This window comes from Arachis stenosperma, chromosome 9, assembly GCF_014773155.1.
Source record: "Arachis stenosperma cultivar V10309 chromosome 9, arast.V10309.gnm1.PFL2, whole genome shotgun sequence".
Lineage (NCBI taxonomy): Eukaryota > Viridiplantae > Streptophyta > Magnoliopsida > Fabales > Fabaceae > Arachis > Arachis stenosperma.
Window position 1 is genome coordinate 145,095,314 of NC_080385.1, and position 27,907 is coordinate 145,123,220.

The following is a 27,907-nucleotide window of genomic DNA, read 5'->3' on the forward strand; positions in this document are numbered from 1 at the left end:
ATGGTATAAATATCAAATAAATGAGAAGTATGAAATGCGAAAAATATTGAATGGATTGAATATAAAATTTATTTATTGTGGAACCTTTGATTTCAAAGGACCAAGTAGGCTAACCTCGTTAAAACCTCTCCAAGCAAAATCCCTTATGGGAAAAAATCTTGGTAGTAGGAAAAAGAGTACTCGCCTGTCCCCGGTTTTTAACTGTAATATAACTTTAAAGGTGATACATTTCAAGTGTTAGGGAGATCTTTACCCTCTAAGGTTTGTAATCGGTAAGCTCCATTGCCGATGACTTCTGTGATTCGGTAAGGGCTTTCCAATTAGCTGCTAGTTTGCCATGTGTTGGTGGTCTTCTAGCTTGTTTTGCTTTTCTGAGCACAAGGTCGTTGACTTGGAAAGACCTTGGGTGAAGTCTCTGGTTATATCTTCGAGCTATATGCTGTTGCATGGCCAAATGTTTGACTGCTGTTGATGTTCTGATTTCTTCTGCGAGGTTGAGTTCGGATTGCCGAGCTGTGTCTTTTGTAGTTTGTTCGGCCGGTTCAGTGCGCAGTGAGGATTGGGAGATCTCCACGGGCATTATTGCGCCGGAACCGTAGACTAGCCGGAAAAGTATTTCATTTGTGGTTGAGTGAATTGTGATGTTGTATCCCCATATGATCTCTGGGATAAGCTCGGCCCAGAGGCCTTTTGCATCATCCAGTTTCTTTCTTAAGGCATGTAGTATTACTTTATTTGTAGCTTCTGCTAATCCGTTTGTTTGTGGGTGTTCTACTGATGAAAAGTGTTGTTTGATTTTTAAGTGCTGCAAAAAGGATGCGAATTTCTGATTGGCAAACTGGCGACCATTATCTGTGATAATGTGCCGAGGTATGCCGAATTGACAAATAATATATTTTCATACAAAAGAAAGCATTTGTTGTGAAGTGATCTTGGCTAGAGGCTGTGCCTCTATCCATTTGGAAAAATAATCAATGTCTACAACCAGAAATTTTACCTGTCTGACTGCTGTCGAGAAAGGGCTGAAGATATCTATGCCCCATTGGTTGAACGGCCAGCTTACCTCGGAGCAGTGTAGGAGTTCGGCTGGGAGATGTGTGATCGGACTGTGTTTCTGGCAGTTGTTACAACTTTTGACTTTTGTTTTAGAATCTTGGCATAGTGTCGGCCAGTATAATCCAGCTCTGAGGATCTTCGAAGACAGGCTTCGGGCTCTGAGGTGTGTACTACAGATCCCTTCATGTGCCTCAACAAGTGCAAGCTCGGCTTCTATTCTACAAAGACATTTGAGTAACGGATGAGAGAATCCTCGTCTATATAGGTAATTGTTGTAAATTGTGTAAAAAAGAAGGCTTGTTGGCGAAAGTGTTGAACATTTTCGACGTCGCCTGGCAAGATCCCTATCCGAAGATAGTCTATGTCTGGAGATCTCCAATCTGCTTCTTGTGTTACACTTAAAATTTCTGTGAGTTCAATGCTTGGCTTAAGCAATGTTGACTGATAAATGGATGACCCGTTTGGTTGAGTATTGGCGAATTTAGACAGAATGTCGACTCGGCTATTACTCTCCCTGGGTATGTGCTATATTTTGTATTTAGAAAATTTTGAAAGTAAATTTTGTACGATGTCAAGGTATTTAGAAAGCAAAGGGTCCTTTACTTGGTATAAGGTGTTTACCTGCTAGACGATGAGTAAGAATTCGCAGTATACCTTAAGTTCGGTGATGTTTAGGTCGGCAGCAAGTCTAAGACCGGCAATTAGGGCTTCATACTCACTTTGATTGTTGCTCACTTTGAATGAAAAATGGAGGAAATGTTCGATGACGTTGCCGTGGCTATCATCAAGTATGATACCTGCTCAACATCCTTGTGGGTTGGAGGACCCATCGACGTATAAAGACCATTCGATGTAGTCTTCGATTTTGTCTGGTATTGAGAACTCGGCGATGAAGTAGGCCAAGAATTGTGACTTGATGGATGATCGACCTTCGTACTTGATATCAAATTCCGAAAGTTCGACCGACCATTTTACTAGTCGGCCAGCAAGCTCTAGTTTCTGAAGGAATTGTCGTAAAGGATGATCTGTTCGAACATAGATTTCATGGCTCTGAAAATATGGCCGGAGTCTTCTGGCCGAGAAAACAAGGGCTAGGGCCAGCTTCTCAATGCTCGGATATCGAAGCTCTGCATTCTGTAATGTTTTGCTGGTAAAATAGATCAGGAACTGCTTCTTTTCCCTTTCTGCGACAAGAGCGGAGCTTACAACCCAGTTAGTGACAGATAAATATAGGAATAATGGTTCCCTTTGAAGGAGTTTTGTAAGATTGGTGGTTTTGAAAGAGTTTCTTTAATAATTGTGAATGCTTGTTCGCAGTCATCAGTCCATTCGAAAGCTTTCTTCTTTTTTAAAGTTTGGAAAAAACATAAAGACTTAGAAGCCAGGCAAGGTAAAAATCTAGAGAGTGCAGCAAGTCTCCCTGTTAATCATTGTACTTCTTTGATGGTTTGTGGGCTTGTCATGTTTAAAATAGCTCGGCATTTTTCTGGATTCGCCTCGATACCTCGGCTAGTGAGCATGAAGCCAAGGAATTTGCCGCCCTGGATGCCAAATGCGCATTTCTCGGGATTTAACCGCATGTTGTATTTTCTTAGTTGACCGAAGATTTCTGCGAGGTCATCAAGGTGATTGTTACCGATCTTTGTCTTGGCGACCATATCGTCAACGTAGACCTCAATGTTCTTGCCGATTTGTTTGGCGAAGACTTTGTCCATTAGACGTTGATATGTTGCACCTGCATTCTTAAGGCCAAATGGCATGACTTTATAATAATAGTTTCCATATTCAGTAATAAAGGCTGTCTTATTTTGATCAGATGAATGCATTTGGATCTGGTTATATTCAGAATATGCATCCATAAAGCTAAGTTTTTCATAACCAGAGGCATATCAACTAAGCAATCAATAGAGGGCAAAGGATAGGAATCTTTGGGGCATGCTTTGTTGAGATCGGTGAAATCAACACACATGCACCATTTACCGTTATGTTTTTTCACCATGACGATATTTGCCAGCCATGTTGTGAATCTGATTTCTTGGATGAAGCTGGCGTTGATGAGCCTCTTGGTTTCTTCCAGGGAAGCTTGTTTGCGGTCATGGCCGAGGTTTCTCTTTTTCTGTGCTACAGGTCGGATAGATGGATCTAATGTCAGCTTATGGGATATGATGGATGGATTGATGCCTGGCATATCAGCCGGGGTCCAAGCAAACAGGTCGGCATTTTGTTGTAAAAATGCTCGGAATGAGGATTTCTCTTCTGAGGATAATATGGAGCCGATGTAAGTGAATTTGTCCGAGCTTTCTGTGAAATAGATTTTATGCAGGTCTTCTGTTGGGGTCGGTCTTTCAAGGGTTCCTGCTCTTGGATCATGATCGCCTAGAGCTGGTAGGTCGTCCATGCTGCCGATGTTGTGAACATGGGCTTTTGTATTTGAGTTAGGTCTTTTAAAACTGTTGTTGTAGCATTCCCTGGCTTCTCGGGGATCACTGTGAATGGTTGCGATTGTGTTATCCTGTAAAGGAAACTTAACACAGAGATGAATTGTAGAGATTATGGCGCCAAACCTATTTAAGAAAGGTCGGCCAAGTATCAAATTGTATGGACTAAAGCAATCAACAACTAAGTGTTGAATGTCTGAGGTTTTTGACGAGGAAAACTCACCGAGTGTGGTTTGTAACCACACAGAACCCATAACCGAGACTCTCTCACATGAGAAACCAACCAGGTCTCCAATGGAAGGTTGGAGGATGTTGTTGCTCAGTTTTATCTTCTGGAATGTGGAGTAGAAGAGGACAATGGCACTGCACCCAGGGTCCAGTAAAACCTTTTTGACTAGTAGATCTCCGAGCTGCAGGGAAATCACGACTGGGTCGTCTAGATTAGCTACATTGTTGTTATGATCGTCTGTCTAGAATGTTATATGTGAAAAGTGTGGTAGTATCTGCTGTTGAGTTTGATCGGCTTCGATGGAAAGCATAGCTTGGTAAGATCGCTTTCTTGCCGAGCTTGTGGCTCCTCCACCTACAAAATCTCCGAAAATACAGTTAATGATACGTCTTGGTTGGTCGGGATGGTTGTTATTCGGTCGGTCTTTATCTCGGCCATGCTGTGTCGCCAAGCTTTGGTCACTAGAGGGGGGTGCTCGTCGCTGTATGTGGCCGCCGATATACTTGTCCAGGTGACCTTGCCGAGCTAATCGCTCCAGAAGGTCTTTGGCGATGACACACTTGTCGGTAGTGTGTCCGTGTTTTTGGTGGAAAGAGCAGTATTTTGATCTGTCTGCGCCTTTTAAATCTGGGTAGCTGCTAGCTTTTCTTGGCGGTTTGATCAACTTTGAATTCAAGATCTCCTTGATGATGTCGTCACGCTTGGTATTGAATTGAGTGTATGATTCATATCGCGGAGTTGGTTTGAAGTTCTTCTTGTTGTCTCGTGTTTTGTCGTTGTCTCTGTAATGTGGTTTTTCTGTCTTCTGAGCTTGTCGGAGTTCCTTGTTGTCGACCTGACCTTTAGCCTTCTCACAGAACTCGGCCATAGTTTTAGATTTGGCTACAGCAATGGTTTCCTGGAATTTCCCTGGTCAGAGTCCGCTTTTTGTTGCGTGCAGTTCCACCTCGGGGTGGAGGTTGGGTATACTCATGGCTATCTTTGTGAAGTGTGTCATGTAGTCCCTAAGGCTTTCGTACCGGCCTTCCTTGATTGTATTCAGGTAATCGGAGTCGTGTAGGTAGATGGCTGATCCAGCAAAGTGCTCCTCAAAGGGCTTTGATAGGTCTCGAAAGCGAGAAATAGAACCTGTTGGCAAAGAACAAAACCAATCAAGTGCAAGACCGTCTAAGTAAGATGGAAAGCAACGACATGAAACTTTATCAGATGCACCGTTTACTATCATTATGGAGGTGAACTTTTTGATGCATTTCTTCGGATCACCTAACCCATCATATGAAGTTAGGGTGGTCGGCAGAGTGAACCTCCTGGGTAACACGAAATTCATCACCTCGGCCGTGAATGGCCCAAGGGAGCTTTCTTGATTGTCGTCTTCGTCGTCTGGCCGAGCTTCCTCATTATGCTCGGGTTGCTCCTCTTCATGCCGAGCAGTTTCAGAGATGTGTGTCGGCCCTGATTGATGCTCGGTTTCTTCTGTTCGTTCTTGACGATCGTTGTTGTTTTCGATTCGGGTGTTGTTCAAGTTAACAATTTGATTTGTCATTCTTTGGTTCTCTTCGGCCATACACTGGTTGGCTTGTCGTAACTCGGTCACCATCTGAAGGAGTTCGGATGGTGTGCGTGGAAGCTGTTCAGCCATGACTTCAAGCGAGAACCTCGAGGCCGATGATATATGGAAGGGATTATATTCTCGGCCCCACTCTTATATGGATACCTGAAGGGAGAGCTCGGTCCCAGGAAATTGACGCCGAGCTGTTATCTTCGGTGCCGACCTTCGAGCTTCTGTGGAAGTTCGAGCTATTCTCCGAGGAGATGTCTGATTGCGCAAAGCGTGAGCAAGGAAAAAGGGGGGAGTGTACCTGCAAAGGCACTCCGAAACTTAAGTCAGTATTAAGAATTCAATGTCTCTATAAGATAGAATACTATACCTTTATAGGTGAAGTAAGGTCGGTTACATCTTTGTTGGTCTTTGGAATTGAAGAGCAATGATTAGGCTTTGGTGGATCATCCCGTTACTTCGGACGTTTCAGGATAAAATCCGTTGGATCTGGTTGTAACGTAAGTTGCCGATTAATGACGATGATTGCCGATTAATAACGTAACGCCGAACTATGGTGCATTCTGCTGAGTTATGACTATTCATAATGTCGAGTTATGACTTGATATTTGTAATGGCCGAATCAAGATCGATTTTTTATTTAAATATAAAAATAAAATAAATGAAAAACAATGTTTTTTTAGGGAAAAAAACTCATACAAATTCTATTAAATTCTACCTGTCAAAGTGTGCCGATCTACTTTTTTCTACTCCCTACGTTCCAGCGTGTATATATATATATATATATATATATATATATATATATTAAAAATAAATTAAAATATATATACATAAATATATTATTAATTAATTTTAATATAAAAAATATTTTATATATAAAGAGAATTATATTTTTTAATTTTATTTAATTATTTGTTAAAGTATAATTTTTTATTTTATTTTTTTAACAAAACAAAAAAATATATTAAAAAATATTGAATAGTTAAAGATTAAGAAAAAAATTAAAAGATATATATATATATATATATATATATATATATTAATTTTGATAGATTAGTCAATGAGTTATAGTTTAAATGACATAATCTTTTTATATTTATCTAGGAGGTCGTGAGTTCGAGTCTCTTTATTTTCGTTAAAAAAATTGATAGACTAATTTACAGTATAAAACATTTTTTTTAGACTATTTTTATAGTGCATCAAAATTAAAAATTTATATATATATATATATATATATATCTCTTAGAAAACAAATGAACGGCGGGGATTGTGAGAAAAGCCAAAATCAAAACCCTTGTTAGGTTATTCTGGAATCTCCTTCGATTGCCCTCACAAATTGCCAGTTGCCACCAATCACCTCTCACAATTTCTTCGCCCGCCAAATACAAAACCTCTCCCTCTCACTCGCTCACTCTCACAAAGGTCACCCATTCAACTACATCAACCAAGTCAAGTTCTAATTTCTGGTTGTTCTAGGCGTTTCATTCTACAATCACCAAATACACATATTTATCAACAGCATTGCATTGATTTTGCATTTGCATTTTGTAATTTGAATTTTTTTTTTGTGTTATTTGTTTTTTTTTTCAATTGGATAGGATTTTTAATTGGCAATGGCGGATGCACCGACGAGTCCAGCGAACGGGAGCCATGAGAGTGGAGGAGAGCAGAGCCCGCAGGAGTCTTCTTCCGGCGGCCTATGTGGTGCAGGAGCAAGGGAGCAGGACAGGTTCCTCCCTATCGCCAACATCAGCAGGATCATGAAAAAGGGGCTCCCTGCCAATGGCAAGATCGCCAAGGACGCCAAGGACACAATGCAGGAATGCGTTTCGGAATTCATCAGCTTCATCACCAGCGAGTGAGCACTACACTGTTACTACTACCAAGTGATTATTGCATGATTGTTTCTTGCTTTCAATTTTCTTTTTGCGAAATGTCTAATGAGGATCACATGAGCAATTGTGTTTTTCTTTGATGGTTGTTAAGGGGTAGGAGGATAAGTTGTGTTTATCTAGATTAAGCTTATTTTGAGTCCATTGTAGCTTATGCTTAAATACTAGCTTACACATTATTGTATGTTAAAATTGTGTTTTGTTAACATTGCTAAGTTTGTTTATGTTAATTGGAGTCTGGTTATTTGGGTGTTTAGGGCATGTGAGAAGTGCCAGAAAGAGAAGAGGAAGACCATTAATGGAGATGATTTGTTATGGGCGATGGCCACTTTAGGATTTGAAGACTACATAGAACCTCTTAAAGTGTACCTAGCAAGATTCAGAGAGGTATTTTTAGTGACATTTTATTCTCCTGTCTCTATTTTCCTTTATTCTCCTGACTACATAGATAATAGGGTGATAATTTATTGTGATTGCTAAGTACAACAGCTTTTCCCTATAAATGTTTTAACAAATTGCTAATGACTACTCATGCTAGTTTCACTAATAAGTAATAACTGCTTTTCACGTCATACTGTTTGTGGCTTTCTGTCTTAGTAGTATTTACATCCAACATTTCTCCATACTTCGTGTATATTTGTTAGAACCGAGATTTTGTCTCTTCTAAAGCCTAAAACCCAACTGAGAAATATGAATTTTATGCTTCCTAGTTTTCACTTTCCATTTCCTTCTCCATACAAGTCTTTGGTTGGATGGGAGCATGGGGCTTGGGTTGCTTTTTTTTTGGGGGGGGGGGGGGGGGGGGGTTTCCTATTTAATGAATGTGTGTGTGAAACTTTTCTGACTGTTTCTTTTCTCTCTTATTTGATTGGTGATGTTCAAACATGGCTGATTATCGCAGTTGGAGGTAAGTTAATTACACCCCCTGTTTAGTTGTATTGCTTTATGTTTACCTCAAACCATTTTACCAATGGAACTGCCATTTTCTGTTGAACAATGATTCTTACAGGGTGACACCAAAGGATCTGCTAGAACTAGCGATGGATCTGTTAGACGAGATCAAGTTGGTCTAGCGGGTCAAAATACTCAGGTTAATATTTCAATTGCATAACCCTTATGGAGTTCTACTTTATGTTTCAGAATTGTTATTCTGGTAAATAAGGTTTAGTTCAATATTTAATCTGCATTGGTTTCTGTGTTGTTGGCTTATGTATTTTGCAGCTTGTTCATCAGGGTTCACTGAATTATATTAGTTCCCAGGTAAAGCTCGCCTTCCCTGTCTCTCCCAAGTCTTGAAGACATTCTTAGTCAATTTTTAACCCTTTAATTCTTATCTTCTGTGAGCTCTGAAGCAATGGTAAGAGGATTGGAGGAGTTAGTATTCAATATATAACCATTCACATGCCTTTTACTTAAAAGAGAAAAATTTTAATAGAGAGGGTTCATGACTACTATTATGCCTCTTATTATGCTACAGTTTTGTAAAAGAACTCTTCTACCATCTAGCCATTGTGGTCCCAGGACTTAGATTTTGAAGCCTAGATTTTACTTCCAATTGGAATCCTCCTTGAGAACAAACCTCTTTAAACCTTAGGATGACCAATTGACCAGAAAACTAAGGTGGAGATGCCTCTAGGCTTAGTTTACATTTCCAACATACTTTCTTATGCATAAGCTGGTCAGGATCAAAGTGAGGACAAAGCACAAAATTCCGCTCAAGGTCCACCTAAACCTTAAGAGTTACGTAATTATATGTTTGTTGTATATTATCAGAATCTCATAGGTATATTGTTTAGACCTACAATTACGAATAGGAACAGCTTGTATAGTTTTTACTTTTTTACATCCACGAGTATACTTCTTTAGACAGATAGATATAGTTTATTTAGGAATCAGTGTTATGTTTAGAAGCGATGTTGAAACAAGACTTGAACAATTTTATTTCAGTTTAGACTAACATTAGCTATGCCATTTGTACTTGTATCAATAGTACAATGTATAACTATTTTTTATTGCTGTAAAATAGAAACCCCAAGTTTTGCAGAGCCTGTTTTGTGGAATTTGTGACTTTAGTCTAGACCTGTTTTTGTGGAAATTATTTGAGCTCTTTCAAGGTGCTAATGCATTATGATGGAATACAAAGTAAAATGGAGTATGGAAAATGAAAAATGAGCATTACGATTATAGGAATTTGTATCATATTTGCGTGGAGTCATGGATTCATTATATAAGCTTGATTATCTGGTTCATTCAAAGTAATAAGATTCAATTGAATGAGGTTGTTTTATTTATAATTAAATTACTTTCTGTATACGCACTTTGGTTTATAAGCCTGTTTTAGGATTTGTTCTATCTCTTCTTAACTCATTTCCTCACTTTTCCAAGTGTCCTATCCCCTCCGTTCTATGGTTTAATGTAAAGATCATATCTTCCATGTGACTAATGAAACATTGTTGGAATCTGCTGGGATTTGCAGGTGCAGCAACAACATTTGGTTATTCCTTCAATGCAAAGCCATGAATAGATGCTTCAACGAATCTCAAATTTTCACTTGAATGCTTGTGCACATGATGGCATGGACGGAAATAATAATTTCATGGTTGTAAATTTAGGTTCTTGTTTAGGGTAAAAAGGCACGGGCTTCAGAATTTTGTTTAAAAAATTAAATGTTTAAAACTGTTAATTTTATAAAATCAATGTACTCATTATTTTTAAAACATGACAAGCAAAACTTTTTTTTTAATTATTATCTTGAGCAAAAGATACTTCTATATATATATATATATATATATTATCAGTTTGAAAGATTGCATATATGATATATCTATCTCTTTTGTTGAGATATTTAAATATCATATTTGTTTTAGAGATTGGAGAGTTCGATTTTTGTACTCACAAATTGGAAGGACCAATTTTTGTACTTCTCATAAATGGGAAGATCCGATTTAGATGTCACATTTGAAAATAATACCTCAAACAATTCATAATCCAAAAAAAATATTATTCTCAACCCAATAAAAAATAAAAAAGTGCTATATAAAATCACTCAGACCACAATATGATAATTTATAAATAACTTTAGAATTCCAGCCAACATCATAAGTTCGGAGAACTAATTTTGGTTGAAAGAAAAAACAACTTTCAAATAGTACTACACAAGGAATTATCAAACTGTCAAATACAAAACATGCTATACAAAACATGCTGAAAAATTCTAAAGAACCAATTATCCCAATTCCAATATATTGGAATAATTGTCCGAGCATTTCCTATGCAGAAGCAATCTTTATTAAAGGAAGCAATCTTTATTAAAGGAATTCTTTTCAGAAACATAAAAGAATGATTGCTTCTCTAAGCAAAAGCAAGGACTAATTGCTTACCCGAGGCATTACTGAATCATCTCCTACCTTCTAGGTTTAATCACCCTAGTTTTCCCTTCTACTCCTTATTTCTTAACTCTCATTTTACTAATTAACCAATAAAGCATAGTGCTTTACAATCCTCATAAGCCTGATGGAACAATTATTGACGAAAATAATTATATTTAGTCCAAAAGTAAAGTTCGCAAAAGCTTCATTGCTAATTCATAATATAATACATGATATATGTTCCAAATCCAATTGGTATTTTCCTTAAACTCCTATCTCAACCATCCAACATCATGTCACAATTTCAACTAGGCTTCTTTCTTGTACAAAGATTTTACAACTCAACTAGACTTTTCAACTAGGCTGAATCCATTTGAATTATGTAACACAAAAACCATTAATTACTTGTATATAGGTCAAGTATATTACTGCTAGTATAAGTCCTATTCAACTCATTGAGTATGACTATCGACTCTGAAACAGACGAGAAAACAAAGAAAATAGCTAAAAAATCTTGGTATTGAGAAAAAGTTGAGAATATATCTTCACTTATAACTAGAAGGTTGAGTCAAATAGGCGGTACTTGAAGGACTTTTGTCTTGTTAAGCTGATGGTCTATTGCTACCTCTGTTGTGTCTTGGTCTAATGTGAGACAAAAGTTCATTTTTCAATAGCAAGAAAAAAGAGATGAATTTACCCTGTCATTCATCTCTTTCAATGCTATGCTTGCAGCCTCCTCTGTGGTACTCAACTAATGCATAACCTTTGGACTTTGTTGAAATTTTATCCATAATAATTTTAACTGTCAAGCATAACTATTATATTAGTAAAAGCTGTGACCAGTTTGCTTTAGCCTTATGATACTAAACAATGATAAGCAAAGTAAACAATCTAGAGCTACCTTCTATAAGATCACCAAATCCCTTAAATGATGCATCTTAAGGTTTTCTCAGATTTATAAAATGATAGCCCTATTGAAGAGACAAAACTAAAACTAAAAATAATAAATTGTCGAGTGGTATCATCTTTCAAAAAACGAAAATGCTCTGTAAGCATCCGAATCCTCTCAACTTGTATTGTCACTTTAGATAAAAAAAATACACTATTAATCACCATTTAATTAAGATAGTGGGGCTTACACATAATAAATGTTACAAATTCAAAGGTGATTAAAGCATTACCTTACCACTTTACTAACATTGTTATTTTAGAAGATCTTTTTCCCTCGATAAAACTTTCATTATTTCATAAAAATAATAAAATAACATTATTTTTGTCTAATGCTCCATGGAAATAATTAGTACTTTCTAAAGAAAGGCACTTCTAATTACTAGCTCTTGACAAAGTAATTCTCATAAATTTTCTAGTGAAAAAATCAGCATGTGAACATCGTATGGACAAGGCAAAAGATGGGTTTATATCAACAATCATGGTGCAAGTACCTGTATCAAAAAGTCTTTTTTGTTCTTAGGGGAGCTACCTGATTTGCTTTGGAGAAGTTTTTCACATTCAAACTGTTTTTTAAGTCGTTACCTAAGAATTATTGGTAGTAGAAAATCAAAGAAGAAAAAAGAATTCTATATTTGAACACAACCTGATAGAAAGATTATAAACTATTAACCTAAACTAGAAATTTTACAACTCAGTATGTTGTTTTTTATTTTACCTAAGCATATACACAAAAGTATAAGGCCTATGCATAAGTCACACTAAGATAGAGTACATGGTGTATAACTTTAGCATAGGAACGATGAACTCTAACATAGAAACACAGGTTTTGTTATTGTTGTTGTTATATACATATAACGTACCTGTACACTTCAAGTTTTGTATATTGTTAATCTAAAAAATAAAAATACAACCTCATTAAATACAGCAGGTAACACCTATGATTTTTCTTTGCATTCAGAAGAATTTTCAATGCAATCAAGATCCAAGTATTATCCTATTAAGTGAGCTAAGAGCCTAAGCCCAAAGAACTTTAAATGTATATAAAAGGAAACTAACATAAAATTATTGCCTAGGAAGCACCGATACGACACGCGATACGGACACCACACGATACGGATATGCCGACACGTTCTTTTTATAAAAAATTGGATACGACACGTTTAGGATACGTTGTGAATTAAAATTTAAATAATATATTAAATTAATAAAATATCATATTGTAAATATAAGAGAAAATATAGTTGCATAAAAAAGTCTAAAAATTATGCAATTATTAAAAAAAATAAAAAATTTTAATCTACTCTTGCCATCTTGCTAACAGAAAATGTATCAATTTCTTCTCCTTCAAGTCCATCATCCGCAAATACCACAGCTTCTATGTTTGGTTCATCTAAAGATAAATATGAAACCTCACTCAGACCTGGACTGTTGTCATCAACTCTGCTTCTATTAATTATTTTATTTTTAAATTTAAATTTTGATTTGTTTTGATTTTAAAATATTTTAAAATTAAAAAAAAATCGGTTAATTGGACCATAAAACCACAAAATCGGACCGGGCTCGTTCGGATTCGTGACAACTTCACCAAAATTCTGTACCGCAAGAAGACACACCACCGATACGCTCGTTTAAAGGATCAGTCGAGTGTCGATGTCAGATTCGTGTTCGACACGAATACGGCGGTACCATAGGAGAATCCGTGCTTCATAGATTATTGCAAAAGATGGCTAACCTTCATAATCCTTAATATCTGACTCGAAATGTTATATGTTTGAACTGATAAGACACCAAGCATACTTGGACCACAGTAAGAATTTCACTTAATTTGAGAATTTATACTTCAACACAAAATGACAGAATTTTAAGTAGATCAGTGCTAACCAGAAAGCTCCAATGCACAATCATAATTGAGTTCACAACAAAAGCCAAAGTTGTTTTTCTAGGAAACATGATATATGCAGATCTGAGCATCCTTCTCACTTTATAGGGCAGATATTATTGTCATCTAATTTCATATAAAAATTCAATTTATTTTTATTTTTTATTCAAAAATTTTTAAAAAATATATAATAATAAAAATCTAATTATAAAAAATTAATAAAAATAATAAAAAAATAAAAAATAAGTCATTTTTTATTAATATTTTTATATCCTTCCAAAATACACTAATTTAATATCTCTAAACTCAATATCTCTGTTCTATAAAGTACGATTTTGTGTTTAAATGTCCCTTTTCTATAAACAAACGCAGCCTTAGGGACAGCCCCTTCTGCAATCTGCATACTGAAAGCACTTTCAAGGAAGTGATTTAGCCTAAATCTCTCATATTACTCTCATCCAGTTTCTACTTTCTCTCTTTTCTCAGCTGAATTCAAAAATCATGTTTCTGGTGAGACCCATTTTCAGAAGAACTCATCATCTTACACCCTCCATTGGGGTTCTGCAATCTTGTCATGGCTACAGTTCTTCCTCAGATGCTGCAATTCAAGCCGAGAGGACCATCAAAGAAGGCCCCAGAAACGATTGGACCCTAACCGAAGTCAAATCCATCTATGATTCACCCATTCTCGATCTTCTCTTCCATGGGGTAACTATTATAAAGTTTATTTCTCTTTATGGCTTTAATGGGGTCATGCAAAACCTGATTTTCAAGTGCTTGAGGGAAATCCCATCAAGAAAAGTTTTTATTGGAAACTAGTAGGTATTTTGCATTTATAATTATTAACAAATTTTAACAGAAATTTGTTTCAAAAAAAATTGTTTTTTAATTTGGAACTCCATAATGCATAATTATGCAATTGACAATAAAATATTGCACCCAATAACATGCCAAAAGCTTAGAACGTTAGCATAAATACTTTTAATATAAACCCAAGTTTATTTCTGTATTTTGAAGTGCCTAAGGAAAACCCCATCAAGGAAAGTTTATTATTGTGGAATAGCAGCATAATCAAAATTTGGTTTAATTTACTGAAGCTCAGTGTTTGGTGTGTGTGTGTGTGTGTGGTGATTTATCAGGCTCAAGTTCACAGGCATGCTCAAAACTTTAGGGAAGTACAGCAGTGCACTCTACTCTCTATTAAGACAGGAGGGTGTAGTGAAGATTGTTCCTATTGTCCTCAATCCTCTAGGTATAACACAGGACTCAAGTCCCAAAGACTTATGAACAAAGATGCTGTTATTGAGGCTGCCAAGAAGGTAAAACTTGTAATTCTGATGCTATCTATGATTACGGGTATTCTACTTCATATTAGTCTGCAACATTGTGATGTCATTATTCGTCTTTATAAAGTTCCATTGATCTGATATTAGTTAACAACATGACATGGAGAAGTGTTCGATGTTCATTTGGAACCCAGAACATTTATTAGTTAAAAAGTGTCATGTTTCTGAGTAACATGGAAGTTCATTATCCTGTAGGCAAAAGAGGCCGGGAGCACTCGCTTCTGTATGGGTGCGGCATGGAGGGACACTATAGGAAGGAAGACCAACTTCAACCAGATCCTTGAATATGTAAAAGAAATAAGGTAATACAATACTATCATCTGAAAAATATACTACAAGTTTGGTCTATCAGATTTCAAATGAAACGCACTTAACTTATAGGGGTGCGTGATTCGTGGAATGTTTTCACATTTTTGGGAATTTACATTGAAAAAATATTCTAATATAAGATTTCTAATGTAAAATTCCTGTGAAAACATTGACCACACGCCCTATCAGGTAAATGTAGATAACATTTGAGCTCTTTATTGTAGGGATATGGGGATGGAGGTGTGTTGCACCCTTGGCATGCTGGAGAAACAGCAAGCTGTTGAACTCAAGCAGGCAGGTCTCACAGCCTATAATCACAATCTTGATACTTCAAGGGAATATTATCCAAACATCATTACAACAAGGACATATGATGAGCGCCTAAAAACCCTTGAATTTGTTCGTGATGCAGGGATTAATGTTTGTTCTGGTAATCATGTTAACATTAAACACAATGGAACTTATTTGCAATTTGCTTTAACTTTATAATCAAATTTTCCCAGATGGATGTGATATAGCTTTTCGATTTCTTTCATACGTAGAATAGGCACATATACTGCAAGAAGTTTATCCATTCTAATTTTTTCTATGTGCTAAGGATCATAATATAAAGATGTTATTAATTTTGAACTATTCTTTTTTACTCCTGGTTCTAGGATAAACGGTATTATTAAGTTATTTTGAACATTAGACATTATATTGAAGTAAGCTCCTTACAAGTGACTAACAATTAAAGGACTTACTTCTGAATAGTCTTACTGACTGATAGAGAATTGTTTATGCTTTACAGGAGGTATTATTGGGCTTGGAGAAGCAGAGGAGGACCGTGTAGGTTTGTTACATACATTGTCGACACTCCCCTCTCATCCAGAGAGTGTTCCTATTAATGCACTTGTTGCTGTAAAGGGAACCCCTCTCGAGGATCAGAAGGTTAGTTAATCTTATTGGTCGATTTGCGAAACTAAACTTCTAGCGAATATTGTTGGTCGTTCTTCTGTGGCTGCTTCTTGTGTTACAATTTACAAATGGAGGCATGTGGCCCAATTTTTAACTATGAGTAATGCTAGGGAGCCAACTTTTTCTAATCAAATATTAGCCAACTTTTTAAGAATTATTTTATTTATCTTAAATTTTAGACCCTATATCATAAAATTTTTTTACTCTAGACTGTAAATTATAAACACTAAAACAAAGTTTGGCTAATGTTGACTAACTAAAAGTTGGTTCTAGTTACTTTCTCTATTTACTAGTTCTCATCAAACTTGTATTGGCAATGATAATACAAGTGGTTGATGCTTCCTGTTAAGCCATGTTGGGATTGTGGCAACATCAAGGCTGCCTATAACTACATACTGACATTTCTATGCTATTTTTCAGCCTGTTGAAATATGGGAGATGATTCGAATGATAGCCACGGCGCGCATCATAATGCCTAAAGCAATGGTCAGGTTATCAGCCGGTAGAGTTCGGTTCTCCATGCCTGAGCAGGCACTGTGCTTTCTTGCTGGTGCAAATTCTATCTTCACCGGCGAAAAGCTCCTCACTACTCCCAACAATGATTTTGATGCTGATCAACTCATGTTTAAACTTCTGGGACTGCTCCCAAAAGCGCCAAACTTAGATACGAATGAAACCAGTGATGCAGAGAATTACAAGGAAGCTGCTGCTGCTTCTAGTTGAGTTGATCAACAATTGTCTAACGTCTGTGGTCCTTCAACTTCTGCAACTGGCAGTTGATCCACATTTTCTCTCTTTTCTCCTTTCCCTTGGATAACTTGAATATTAGGTGTCATGGAATTTGCCTATTCTATGGCTTGAAAACTTATGACTATCAAACAATTAGATATGTAAGTTGAAAACATTTTTATTTTTCTATTTATTTTCAATATTTATAAAAGAATAAAATATAAAAAAAATCTTATTTTTTGTTTCCACATTCTATTTTCTCTTCTATTCACAAAAATTTGAAAATGAAAAATACTGAAAATGAAATTGCAATTCAAATGCACACTCTTTTTTTCTAGAGTTTCTGAAAAACCTAAAATTTATAAATCCAAAATATTATTTTGTTAACTAGGTGGTTTATCAATCAACATTGTTTTTTGTCGATATCAATAAAAAAAAAGATAAAATAAAAATGAGTGAGTTTGACAAAGATATATGGATGTAGATTTTATTTACAGTAGTATTGTACCACAAAATTTCCATCTTTTGTTCTCTCAGAAGACGCTGAATTTAAGGCCCATTTTAATCTTTGCATCATCTTCTAGGGCTGTCAATCAGGTCGTATAAATCCTTTTCTCATTTTGCTCTAGTAAAAGTAGGGGTGGCAAACGGGCCTAAACCCGCCGGGTCGGTCCGCGTAACCCGTCAAAAAAGGCGGGCTGGGATGGAAAATCGGGACCGCCAAATAGCAAAAGCCCGCCTAACCCGCACCGCTTAAACCGCGGGTTTTGACGGGCTTTGGCGGGGCGGGGCGGGCTTCCCTGCCGGGCTAAGGTTTTTATTAGTGAGGGGGTATTTTTGCAATTTTTTTGTCAATACCTAACTTCCCCCAACCTAATTTACAAGAGTATGAAGATAAAAATTGAGTGTTTTGAATTATGTTTATGTTATTTTGGAGACAATATTTATAATTATGTTTTGGATTATATTTATTTTGTTTTGGAGAGAATATTTATACTTATATTTTGAATGAAAATTTGGTTTATAATTATGTTTATTAGATATTTATAATTACAAAGACTTTAATGTTTGTGAATATAAAAAATATAATTTTTTATGCCATTAGAAATTATAAATTTATTAATATGATTGTGAAATTATATATATTACTTAGTAGTTAATAGTAAAAAAAAAAAAAGAGGAGTTTTGGCGGGCTTAGCCCGCCAGCCCGCCAGCCCGCAGTTAGGTGGGGCGGGCTAAGATTCTAGGACCGCCTCACTAGGCGGGGCGGGGCGGGCTAGCCCGCCAAAAGGCGGGCTTCTGGCCTTCCCCGCTTGCCACTCCTAAGTAAAAGTTTGTTATTTATATTTTAAGTTAAAGATAGTTAAGGTGGCGTGGTGGAGGGTTATAGAGGTTTAGAGATAGAAAAGAAAGGGTGGTGGACTAGTGGTAGTTTTAGTAGTAGAAGATGACGGAAGAAGTGGGAATGATTTAGAAATGTTAGATAATTTTTAATTAAGTCAATGAAAACTAAATTTCTGTTTTCATTTCTATAGGTTTGTAAACTGGAAGCATTTCTACAGGTTTTTTTCTAGATTTTATAAGACACATTGTCCGCTATGTAAGAGTTTAATTTTGATATACTAATAGTGTAATTTTTATAATTTTTTAATCACATATTATTACTATAAAAAATAGTTATTTTTATTAATATAATATTATGTGAATAGATATATGTGTAAAATTATTTTATATTGACGGTGTAATAAGTGCTAAGAATTAATTTAAAAATTCATAAGTTAAAAAGCTCAAGTTCATTGTAGATATAATTCTAAATCAAAATTTAACATCGTAAAAATTTAATTTAAAAGATGTCACAAATAAAATTAATAATTGAAAATTTAGACCTGCATCGTTTTTTTTGGGATTCACAATGTAGTGCATTAGAATTTGCTATGAGAGTTAGGGGATTTGATCGCAATTACGAAAATTTAAATTGATTAAAAACTAAAAGAGCAATTAAAAACTAAATTACAAGAAGGTAAAATCAATGAGTAAGTAAAAAACTAACTAAGTAAGCATGCGATAAAGGGTAATAATTGGTAACTAGACTAAGAAGCTACTAAATTAAACTAGAAATAATAAAGACAATAAACTAATAAAAAAGAGAAAATTCAAATGCTAAAAGTATCTTGGATAAGATTAAGGGTTAAGGACCATTATCCTTGTTAGTAACCACAGACATGGTAATCACTAATCTCATTCGTCTACCTCTACAAATTGAGAAAAGTCAAATAGATATAAGTGACTTTAATTCAAAAATCCTAACTAACTTACTAATTGAATTTAATAAAAGGCCAGCATTAGTAAAAACAAGATCAAGTAACAACTCTAAATAACAACTTAAGGTCACTCAAATTCTCAACCCGAAGCTAGGAAAGAAAAATCTACTTCATAGCTAATGTAAACATTTTATCAAACACTTGGTATATATAAAAACAAAACATCATAAACTGCAAGAATTAATAAAAACTATAACTCCTCATTACAAGAATTCAACAATAATAACTCAAATAAGCATGAATAATACATAAAACATCGAATTCATTACTAGAAATAAAAAATTTGGTTAAGTACGATTTTTGTCCCTAAGATTTAGGTCGAAAATTTTATTCGTCCCTAATATTTTTTTTATTCGAATTCGTCCCTAAGGTTTAACTTTGTTTAAAAATCATCCTTCGAACCAAAAATATCCTTCATCTGTACCTCTTCCTCTTCATCAATACGTTCTTCTCCACTCAATTTCTTTCTTCTAATTTCTCCCTTTCTCTCTCATAACCCACCTGCTCTAGATTGTCGTCGTCCTCGGCCTTCTCGTCTCCCTCTTTGCCACCATCGGTCCCGCCCACTCCTGCTGGACCTTCATCATCTCCTCTTACACGTTCCCTCACCTACCGTTACACTCACCATCTTCACTGAGATCCGCTCCTTCTGCCTTTCTCCGCTTAGATCTTCTTCGACCATGCCATTGAAGGATCCTCCGCCGCTATCGAGATTGACGTCCGCCCTCGCCTTGCCGCACCCTTACCTTGCCTCGCCATCGAAGGACATCCTCTCTATCGTCGTCGCCCTCCTTTTCGGCATCGGTCGCAGCGCCTTCACTGCCATCACCATGTACCTTGTCGATTATCGACGGCCTTCTCCGACGACAGTAGTAGTAGAATAGGTCAGTAACCTTGTTGTTTCTACTTCGCTCTGTATTTTATTTGTTTCTCTGTAATTGATGAAGTTTTTCATTCTTTTTTTTGTTGTTAGATTTGATGTTGCATTTAGAATAATTTTTTTTGAAGTATTGGTGGTGGTGGTGGTGAACATTGAGGTCGAGCTTCTGTGCTTCTCTCTCTTTCTTTGTTTTTTTTCTTTTTTTTTAACTTTATAATTTTTTTATTAAGGATAATTTGGTCTAGAAATCTAAGATTTAGAAAAAAGTGATGATTTTAAAACAATGTTGAACTTTAGGGACGAATTCGAATGCAAAAAAAGTTGGGGACAAATAAAATTTTTGGCATAAACCTTTGAGACCAAAATCGTACTTAACCCTAAAAAATTTAGATAGTTCATAAAGTAGCTAAATAAAGCAAAGTAAACAAACAAAAAATTTTAAGTATAGTACAAGAACAAGAAAATAAAAGCAAAAACTACAATAGGAAAGGCATGTATCATTTGGTTGCAACATTTTCTTTGTGTTTGTGCAATGTGTATCTTCTCTGTGATTGTGATATACGTTTTTCTCTGTTTCTGTGCCCTGTGAATTGTTTGTATTTGTTTACTATTCCTGCTACTTATATTTAGACAAAGATTAAGCTATAATTAATGAGAGACTGAGACTATGATAAATGAGTAAAGACTAGAATTTGAACCTAGGGTTAACACAAATAAAACATACAATTATCTAAAAATGCTAGAGTTATGCCCTAGGACTATTATACAAATCATCCCCTTCATTAGTACCTACATGGGAATGTAGGTTCTCACCCCCTTTCCTTCACTGTTCTGACAAATGGATCACATGGTAATGATCGTTGGCATGGGAGTCTTGTTCATTGAGAAGCCCATTGTATTCACTTACGAGGACCCAATGTTGAAGAGTGTCGTCATCTAAAGAGAGCCTCGTACCCGGATATATATATATATATATATATATTCTGCGATCGTTCTTTCACTTTCTTGCTGTATAGTCCGAACTTCATCCTAGATATGCCCTACCATTTCCTTCCATGCTACTATCAGGAAGAGTTCCATCCTACGAGACCTCATTTTGATTCTCAACCAATTGCACCACCAGAGCCTTAGCTGGATCCCCTTCCTATTGATCTGTTGGTAGCATAGTTTGACCCTTTGAGAGAAACAATTGCTTCGATAATGTCCAATGGATCTGTGATCAGTTCATCTGAGGAGGAGGATCCTGAGGAAGATCCTATATGGAAGACTTATACAGCAGTAAAGGAGATTTCTGATTCCACCTCGAGTAATAGAGCTACTAGATGTGAGTTAGAAGCTGTGCAAGGTGGTCCTAAGATGATGCTAGTAAATTGAATTTTTCGTTTTGAAGACCCTTATGGACGAGAGTATCTTTGGACGTTAAATTTTGTTCCCCGCTCTTTTGTAGTATTTTCTGAAGGGTAAAATTTTACTATCTCTAATTTATTATGGGTAACAAAATAGGGGTTCGGTGTGGGCTAAGTCCCGAGGTGTCATATATGTATATTATGTAGTAACTTCTGGATTAAATATCTGGGTTTGATTATTTGTTATGACTTTTATGTTCTCTGTTGATGTATAAACTGAGTCGTTGAGACAATCTATGTATGCTAGTTGTTTTATTTATATTCTGTTGTATGACTATATGGTTTTATTTATGTTTGTTTTTTAATTCAAACATGAACTTATAAAACTTGACTAACTTATGCGATTCTAATAGCGCGACAAGTTCATATCTATATATGTAATACAGAGTTTAGAGTTTTATAGGTCAACTAAATGGTCTTGTCCAACGATTGACAGTTATCCGGACATGCCAAAAATTGGATCATCACAATCACGTCTTCACCGTTGTCATTATTACTTTCATAACTAGGAGGAGAAGGATTATACAACTTATCATCTACACTCTCATAGTTATAATCATCATTAGAGTACAAGTCACCCAAGTCCTCCACCTCAATTAGATCAACATCTTCCTCCACCTCATCAGCATCTTTATTACTAGCACACTCTATCAACCTAGGATTATATATATATATATATATATATATATATATATATATATATAATATTAGTGTCAGTATGTGTTCTTTATCTTCTTCTTCTTCTTCTTCCTTTTTTGTCATTTTTTATTAATGCCCGCATCCCTCTCAAAAATGCGAAACACTAACTCAATATCCTTGTTCTTTGGATCAAACAAATAAACTTCCTTCTATGATTGATAATCTAATTCTTTGAACAGTGTGATCAAGTCACCAAAATTAATAAAATTTAAGTCTATTGGTGGAAACTTCACAATTTCACCATGAAGATACACTAGCTCACCACTAGATATTCTTGCAAAGTTGCCCCATGATGGAAAACCGAAGCAACAAATATATCAACCAATGACAATATTCTTCAAAAAAAGAACGAATATTTAATCCATATTTTTAATCGAAAATATCTAAACATTATTATATTTCACGCTAACCCCACAGAACCAATTTTTTTATCACCTAACTTACTACATTCTTTATTTTCCTAACCCACGATATTCATAACAAACAATAACAGCCTCAACATGACATAATCTCCTAACAACGATTTTATAAATTTAACAAAAAATTAACTTATTACTATGCAGGACAGAAGCAGCTCCACCAACAAAGCTTGATTGCAACTACTTCACAGAACAATAATGGCGAAACGACGATGATCATGCATTATTTTTTTCTTGGAGGGAAATTGTGCGTCTATGTGTGTCTTTTGGTATACTAGGGTTTAATGTAATTGTGTGTGTAATGGACATCATTGGTATTATGTATCGTCAAGGATGAAATAAGACATTCATCCCTCCAAAACGATGTTGTTTTGGATAATGGGGACCTAGTTGTCCCATTAACATTTTAGAATGGACAACGGCAGTTTTGTAATGAACACATAAGTGACACATGGACACCCAGCTTGCAACATCAATTAACTTGGTTAGGTTTGGCCAAAGAGATTGCACGAAGGACCCCGTATGTCACGCATTTCAAATGGTGAGAAATGATTTTGTATTTTCTAATCTTGAGAGACACACTTGTCTTAAAAAAAATACAGAGACTTATATGCCTTTTTCTTTTTTATAAAATTATGTAAGAAATAAATAACAGTCACACAAATAAAATTTTTAAGTTAATCCTTCAAACTCCAACTTTTGGTTGTTAGATATTTTATAAAACCAGTAATTTATGTACCTTCAGCCATTGCTAATAAATTCTTTGATTTAATTTGGAACTTCCAATTCTTGAATCACAGAGTCAGATGGAATCAAGGTGTATTTTTTTGTTGTTATTGTCATTGATCAGAATTGGGGACCTAAATTTTATAAATGTTTATGATGAAGAGTCATGTTCTTTCTATCAAAGAACAGACCAACTGCCAATATAATTAATGAATAATAACAACACCACCCAAACTAATTTCTATATTAACAAATTAGACCACAATTAGAAGAAAAATTCTAACATTCTCCCACTTGGTCCAATATTTGTTACGTATAGTCTGTAATTACATACTATGTTTAAACAATTAAGACAAATTACACGAATCATAGCGGTAGGTTCTCATTAATCGAGTATTACCTTCTATGTATTACAATGTAACATTTTCTAATTGAATAAACTCTTTATGTGGTATTTCTATAGGAATAAGGCCAATGCTTATTCTAGGTTCTTCACTGAATTTTATTTGTCATTTTCAATCATGTATGTGCATATATACTAACCAAATGAGAAACAAACAATAATAAGAATTTCATATCCAAATATGTCATATAATATAACATAAGTCATATAAGTGATGTTACAGAACATAGACCCATACTAGTAACATGATCCTTAAACAATCCTAGTGGCATACCTGTTGTCAAAGGATCAGCTATCATCTGCTTAGTACTAATATGCTCTATCTATACCTCATTAGACCTAACTCGGTCTTTAATAGCTAAGTACTTAATATCGATGTGCTTACTTCAACTACTACTTCTATTATTCTTAGCCATAAATACAGCTATTGAATTGTCACAATATATTCTCAATGGCCTAGAGATACAATCCATAATCTTAAGCCCAGAGATGAAATTCTTTAACCAAACACCTTGTGATGTAGCCTTAAAACAAGCAATAAACTCGGCTTCCATGGTAGAAGTGGCTACAAGTGATTGTTTTGCACTCTTCCAAGATACTACTCCATCAGCAAGCATAAAGATGTATCCTGACGTTGACTTCCTAGAATCAACACATCCCGCCAAGTCTGAATCTGAGTATCCAATAATTTTCAAATTGTCGGTTCGTCTATATGTAAGCATGAAGTCATTGGTCACTTGAAGGTACCTTATGACCTTCTTTGTATCTCTCCAATGGATAATTCCTAGATTACTTTGATATCTTTCTAACATACTAACAGCAAAAGCAATGTTAGGTCTTGTACAGACCTGAGCATACATTAAGCTTTCAATGGCTGAAGCATAAGAAATATTTTGCATCTGTTTCTTTTCAAGTTCATTTTTGGGACGTTGATCTAAACAGAATTTGTCACCTTTTACAATAAGTTCAACACTTGGTGAACAATTTTGCATTTTAAACCTCTTAAGAACTTTATTAATATATGCTTCTTGAGATAAACCTAAAATTCCTTTATGTTTATCTCTATGAATCTTTATGCCAATAACATAAGATGCATCACCCATATCTTTCATATCAAAATGTTTAGAGAGAAATTGTTTCACTTAATGTAACAACCCTAAATCATTTGTTGCAAGCAAAATATCATCTACATATAAGATGAGAAATATGATCTTGCTCCCACTAACCTTGTGATATATACATTGATCAGAAATATTCTCAATGAACCCAAATGAAGAAATCACATTGTGAAACTTCAAATACCACTGTCGGGAAGCCTGCTTAAGATCATACATTGCTCTCTTAAGCTTACAAACTAACTCCTTACCAGCACTTGAGATAAACCCTTCGGGTTATCTCATATAGACCTCTTCTTCTAAATCTCCATTAAGGAAGGCCGTTTTCACATCCATTTGATGCAATTCCATGTCAAAGTGTGCTACCAATGCCATAATGATGCGAAAAGAGTCTTTCTTTGAAACAGGAGAAAAGGTTTCCCTGTAGTCAACTCCTTCCCTTTGAGTAAATCCTTTGGCAACAAGTTGAGCCTTTTAGCGCTCAATATTTCCTGATGAATCCTTCTTGGTCTTAAAGATCCATTTACAGCCAATGGCTTTTTCCCCATCAGGCAATTCTACAAGATCCCAAACTTGGTTATCCGCTATAGATATCATTTCATCCTTCACAGCATCTAGCCATAAATTGGAATTACGACTTTTCATTGCTTGTGAAAATGTCGTCGGGTCATTTTCATTACAAACATCATAGTCAGACTCAGCAAGATACACTACATAGTCACTAGAAATTGCAAACTTTCTTATTCTTGTTGATCTTCTTAATGTTGCATCATTAACCTCTTGTAAAGGTAGTGGCATAACAGGTTCTCCCTCTTTTTGAAGTTGCTCTTGAGCAATATGTTCTTGAACAACATTTTCATTATGAAGAGTTTGATCCTCCACCATATGATCTACTTGAACATTATCTTCATGATGTGGAATATCAGTAATATTTTGTTCTACATTAACCCTATCTGTATGGGCATTGTATTGAACAATCACTTTTGTACATGGAGAGGTTTGACAAACATTATCATTCTCAACAACTTTAAGAGGATGATTTCTCCTACTTCTCACATCATGCTCTAAGAAGCTTGCATTTCTAGATTCAACTATTTTACTTGAATGGGAGGGACAATAAAATCTGTAACCCTTAGACTTTTCTGCATAGCCAATAAAATATGCACTTATCATCCTTGTGTCCAACTTCCTTTCTTGTGGATTATAAACTTGAACTTCACCAGGACAACTCCAAATGCGTATATGATTCAAACTAGGTTTCTAACCTTTCTATAGCTCAAATGGCGTTTTAGAAACTGCCTTTGTTGGAATTCTATTTAATATATATGCGGCTGTCTTAAAGGCTTCACTCTACAAGGATAAAGGAAGATTGGAGTTGCTAAGCATACTCTTCACCATATCCAGCAAAGTCCTATTTCTTCTTTCAGCTACACCATTTTGATCTGGTGTGCCATGCATGGTGTATTGTGCCACAATACCATGCTCTTGAGGATACTTTGCAGATGGACCAGGTGCTTGTCCACTTTCAGTATATCTCCCATAGAATTCTCCACTCTATCTGATCTCACGATCTTAATTTGCTTTCCGCATTGTTTCTTTACTTCAGCTTTATAAACTTTAAAAGCGTCCAATGCGTCATATTTATTATGAAGCATATAGAAATACATATATCGTGAATAATCATCAATAAAGGAAATGAAGTATTTCTGACCACTTAATAACATATCAGGACAACATATGTTAGTGTGAATTATTTCTAATATGTCAGAACTCCTCTTATCACCTTTTTGAGACTTTTTGGTTTGCTTTTCCTTAATGCAATCCACACAAGTATGAAAATCAGTAAAGTCTAGAGGTTCAAGAACTCCATCACTTACTAATTTCTTCATTCTCTTAATGGAGATGTGTCCCAACCTTCGGTGTCACAACAAAGAAAATTTTTCATTCATACCATTACCATGCATAACCATCAGACTATATGGAACATTATTAGCTAAATGGACCTTAAATAAATCACCAATTAAAGTACCACGTCCAATAATATTAGAATTTTTAATAATGTCAACAGAATCATCATAAAAATTTATACATAATCCTTGTTTTACAAGCTTAGATAAAGAAATCAAATTTTTAGAAAAATCTAGAATATAAAAGATTTTTTCTAAATCTAAAATACAATCAGTACTTTATACAAGCCTAAATGTTCCAACAGCTTCCACACGTGAACGTATCCGATTGCCCATATAGATGCTTAGTTCACTTCCTATCGGTTTTCTTTTCCTTATGAAACCCTGCATGGTGTTTGAAATATGAATTTCAGCACCAGAATCAATCCGCCAAGTGTTATGACATATTTCAATAAAATTAAATTCAAAACACACTTAAGGAATAAGATCACAAAGATTAGTACCTTTCTTTTCAAGTCAAACTTTAAATTTTGGACACTCCTTCTTCACGTGTCCTTTCATTTTACAAAAGAAACACCATGCACCTTTTTTCTTCATAGAATGGGATATAATACCCTTTCCTTTCTTCTTATGAGCTTGCTTTTTACTACCCTCGTTTTGTCACTAATAGTGCACTTTCACCAAGTTCCTGAATTAGCCTTCCTTTCTCTTGCACACACATAACCAATAATTCGTTAATGGACTATTTTTCCTTATGTGTGTTATAAGAAATATTAAATGGTCTGTACTGGGTAAGAAGAGAATTCAAAATAAGATGCACCAGAAATGAGTTAGAGATCTTAATCTCTAAACCTTTCAGTTGTGCTGCAATGTCTCTCAACCTCATGATGTGTTCACGCACACCTCTTACGCCGGTAAGCCTTATGGATGACAATTGTGCCATTAAGGTGCTTGCAAGTGCCTTACTAGAAGACTCAAACTGTTCATCAATAGCTTTCATGTAATCCTTGACATTCCTGCAATCAGGAATTGAACCTCGGATACTAGTTGAGATACGAGACTTAATGAACATCATACTTAAACGGTTGGATTTCTTCCACCGTTCGTATAATGCTACCTCGACTTGAGAACTAGCATCAGTAGGTGCTGGAGGCTCTTCCCTACGAAGAGCATAGTCAAGGTCTGCACACCCTAAGTGAAAGAGAATCTTATCTTTTTATTCTTTATAGTTGTTACCACTTAACAAATGAACTTCAGATACAGATTCAGATATCATTACTGCTGCAAATAATAGATCATGCTAACATTACTCAACTTTA

The 27,907-nt window shown here is 35.4% G+C and overlaps 2 protein-coding genes across 3 annotated transcripts; both read left to right on the forward strand.

The window, feature by feature from the left end:
* Positions 1-6,540: 6,540 nt before the first annotated feature.
* On the forward strand, positions 6,541-9,924 carry LOC130950919 (nuclear transcription factor Y subunit B-1-like). 2 transcript variants are annotated; one of them, XM_057879523.1, is made up of 7 exons: positions 6,549-6,703; positions 6,880-7,139; positions 7,431-7,560; positions 8,075-8,080; positions 8,183-8,263; positions 8,395-8,433; positions 9,650-9,924. In XM_057879523.1, exons 2-7 carry the CDS (start codon positions 6,895-6,897, stop codon positions 9,695-9,697), a joined length of 549 nt encoding a protein of 182 aa, XP_057735506.1. In that variant the 5' UTR covers positions 6,549-6,703; positions 6,880-6,894; the 3' UTR covers positions 9,698-9,924. The 2 variants fall into 2 exon arrangements, with proteins under 2 accessions (XP_057735505.1, XP_057735506.1); XM_057879522.1 differs by lacking the exons at positions 8,075-8,080; positions 8,183-8,263; positions 8,395-8,433; positions 9,650-9,924 and having other exon boundaries at positions 6,541-6,747; positions 7,431-7,913.
* A 3,795-nt stretch (positions 9,925-13,719) lies between these two features.
* On the forward strand, positions 13,720-16,962 carry LOC130947270 (biotin synthase, mitochondrial). Its single transcript, XM_057875929.1, has 6 exons — positions 13,720-14,079; positions 14,511-14,690; positions 14,913-15,019; positions 15,251-15,456; positions 15,817-15,956; positions 16,404-16,962. Exons 1-6 carry the CDS (start codon positions 13,873-13,875, stop codon positions 16,704-16,706), a joined length of 1,143 nt encoding a protein of 380 aa, XP_057731912.1. The 5' UTR covers positions 13,720-13,872; the 3' UTR covers positions 16,707-16,962.
* Positions 16,963-27,907: the final 10,945 nt, after the last annotated feature.

What these genes read in the sequence shown, in the direction of transcription:
- LOC130950919 (XM_057879523.1), top strand. Translation starts at nt 6,895, where the DNA reads ATGGCGGATGCACCGACGAGTCCAGCGAACGGGAGCCATGAGAGTGGA. An exon ending in TAGCGGGTCAAAATACTCAG is followed by an intron (nt 8,264 to 8,394) that starts GTTAATATTTCA and finishes TGTATTTTGCAG; the next exon opens with CTTGTTCATCAGGGTTCACT. An exon ending in TGAATTATATTAGTTCCCAG is followed by an intron (nt 8,434 to 9,649) that starts GTAAAGCTCGCC and finishes TGGGATTTGCAG; the next exon opens with GTGCAGCAACAACATTTGGT.
- LOC130947270 (XM_057875929.1), top strand. Translation starts at nt 13,873, where the DNA reads ATGTTTCTGGTGAGACCCATTTTCAGAAGAACTCATCATCTTACACCC. An exon ending in GAATATGTAAAAGAAATAAG is followed by an intron (nt 15,020 to 15,250) that starts GTAATACAATAC and finishes TCTTTATTGTAG; the next exon opens with GGATATGGGGATGGAGGTGT. An exon ending in CCCCTCTCGAGGATCAGAAG is followed by an intron (nt 15,957 to 16,403) that starts GTTAGTTAATCT and finishes GCTATTTTTCAG; the next exon opens with CCTGTTGAAATATGGGAGAT.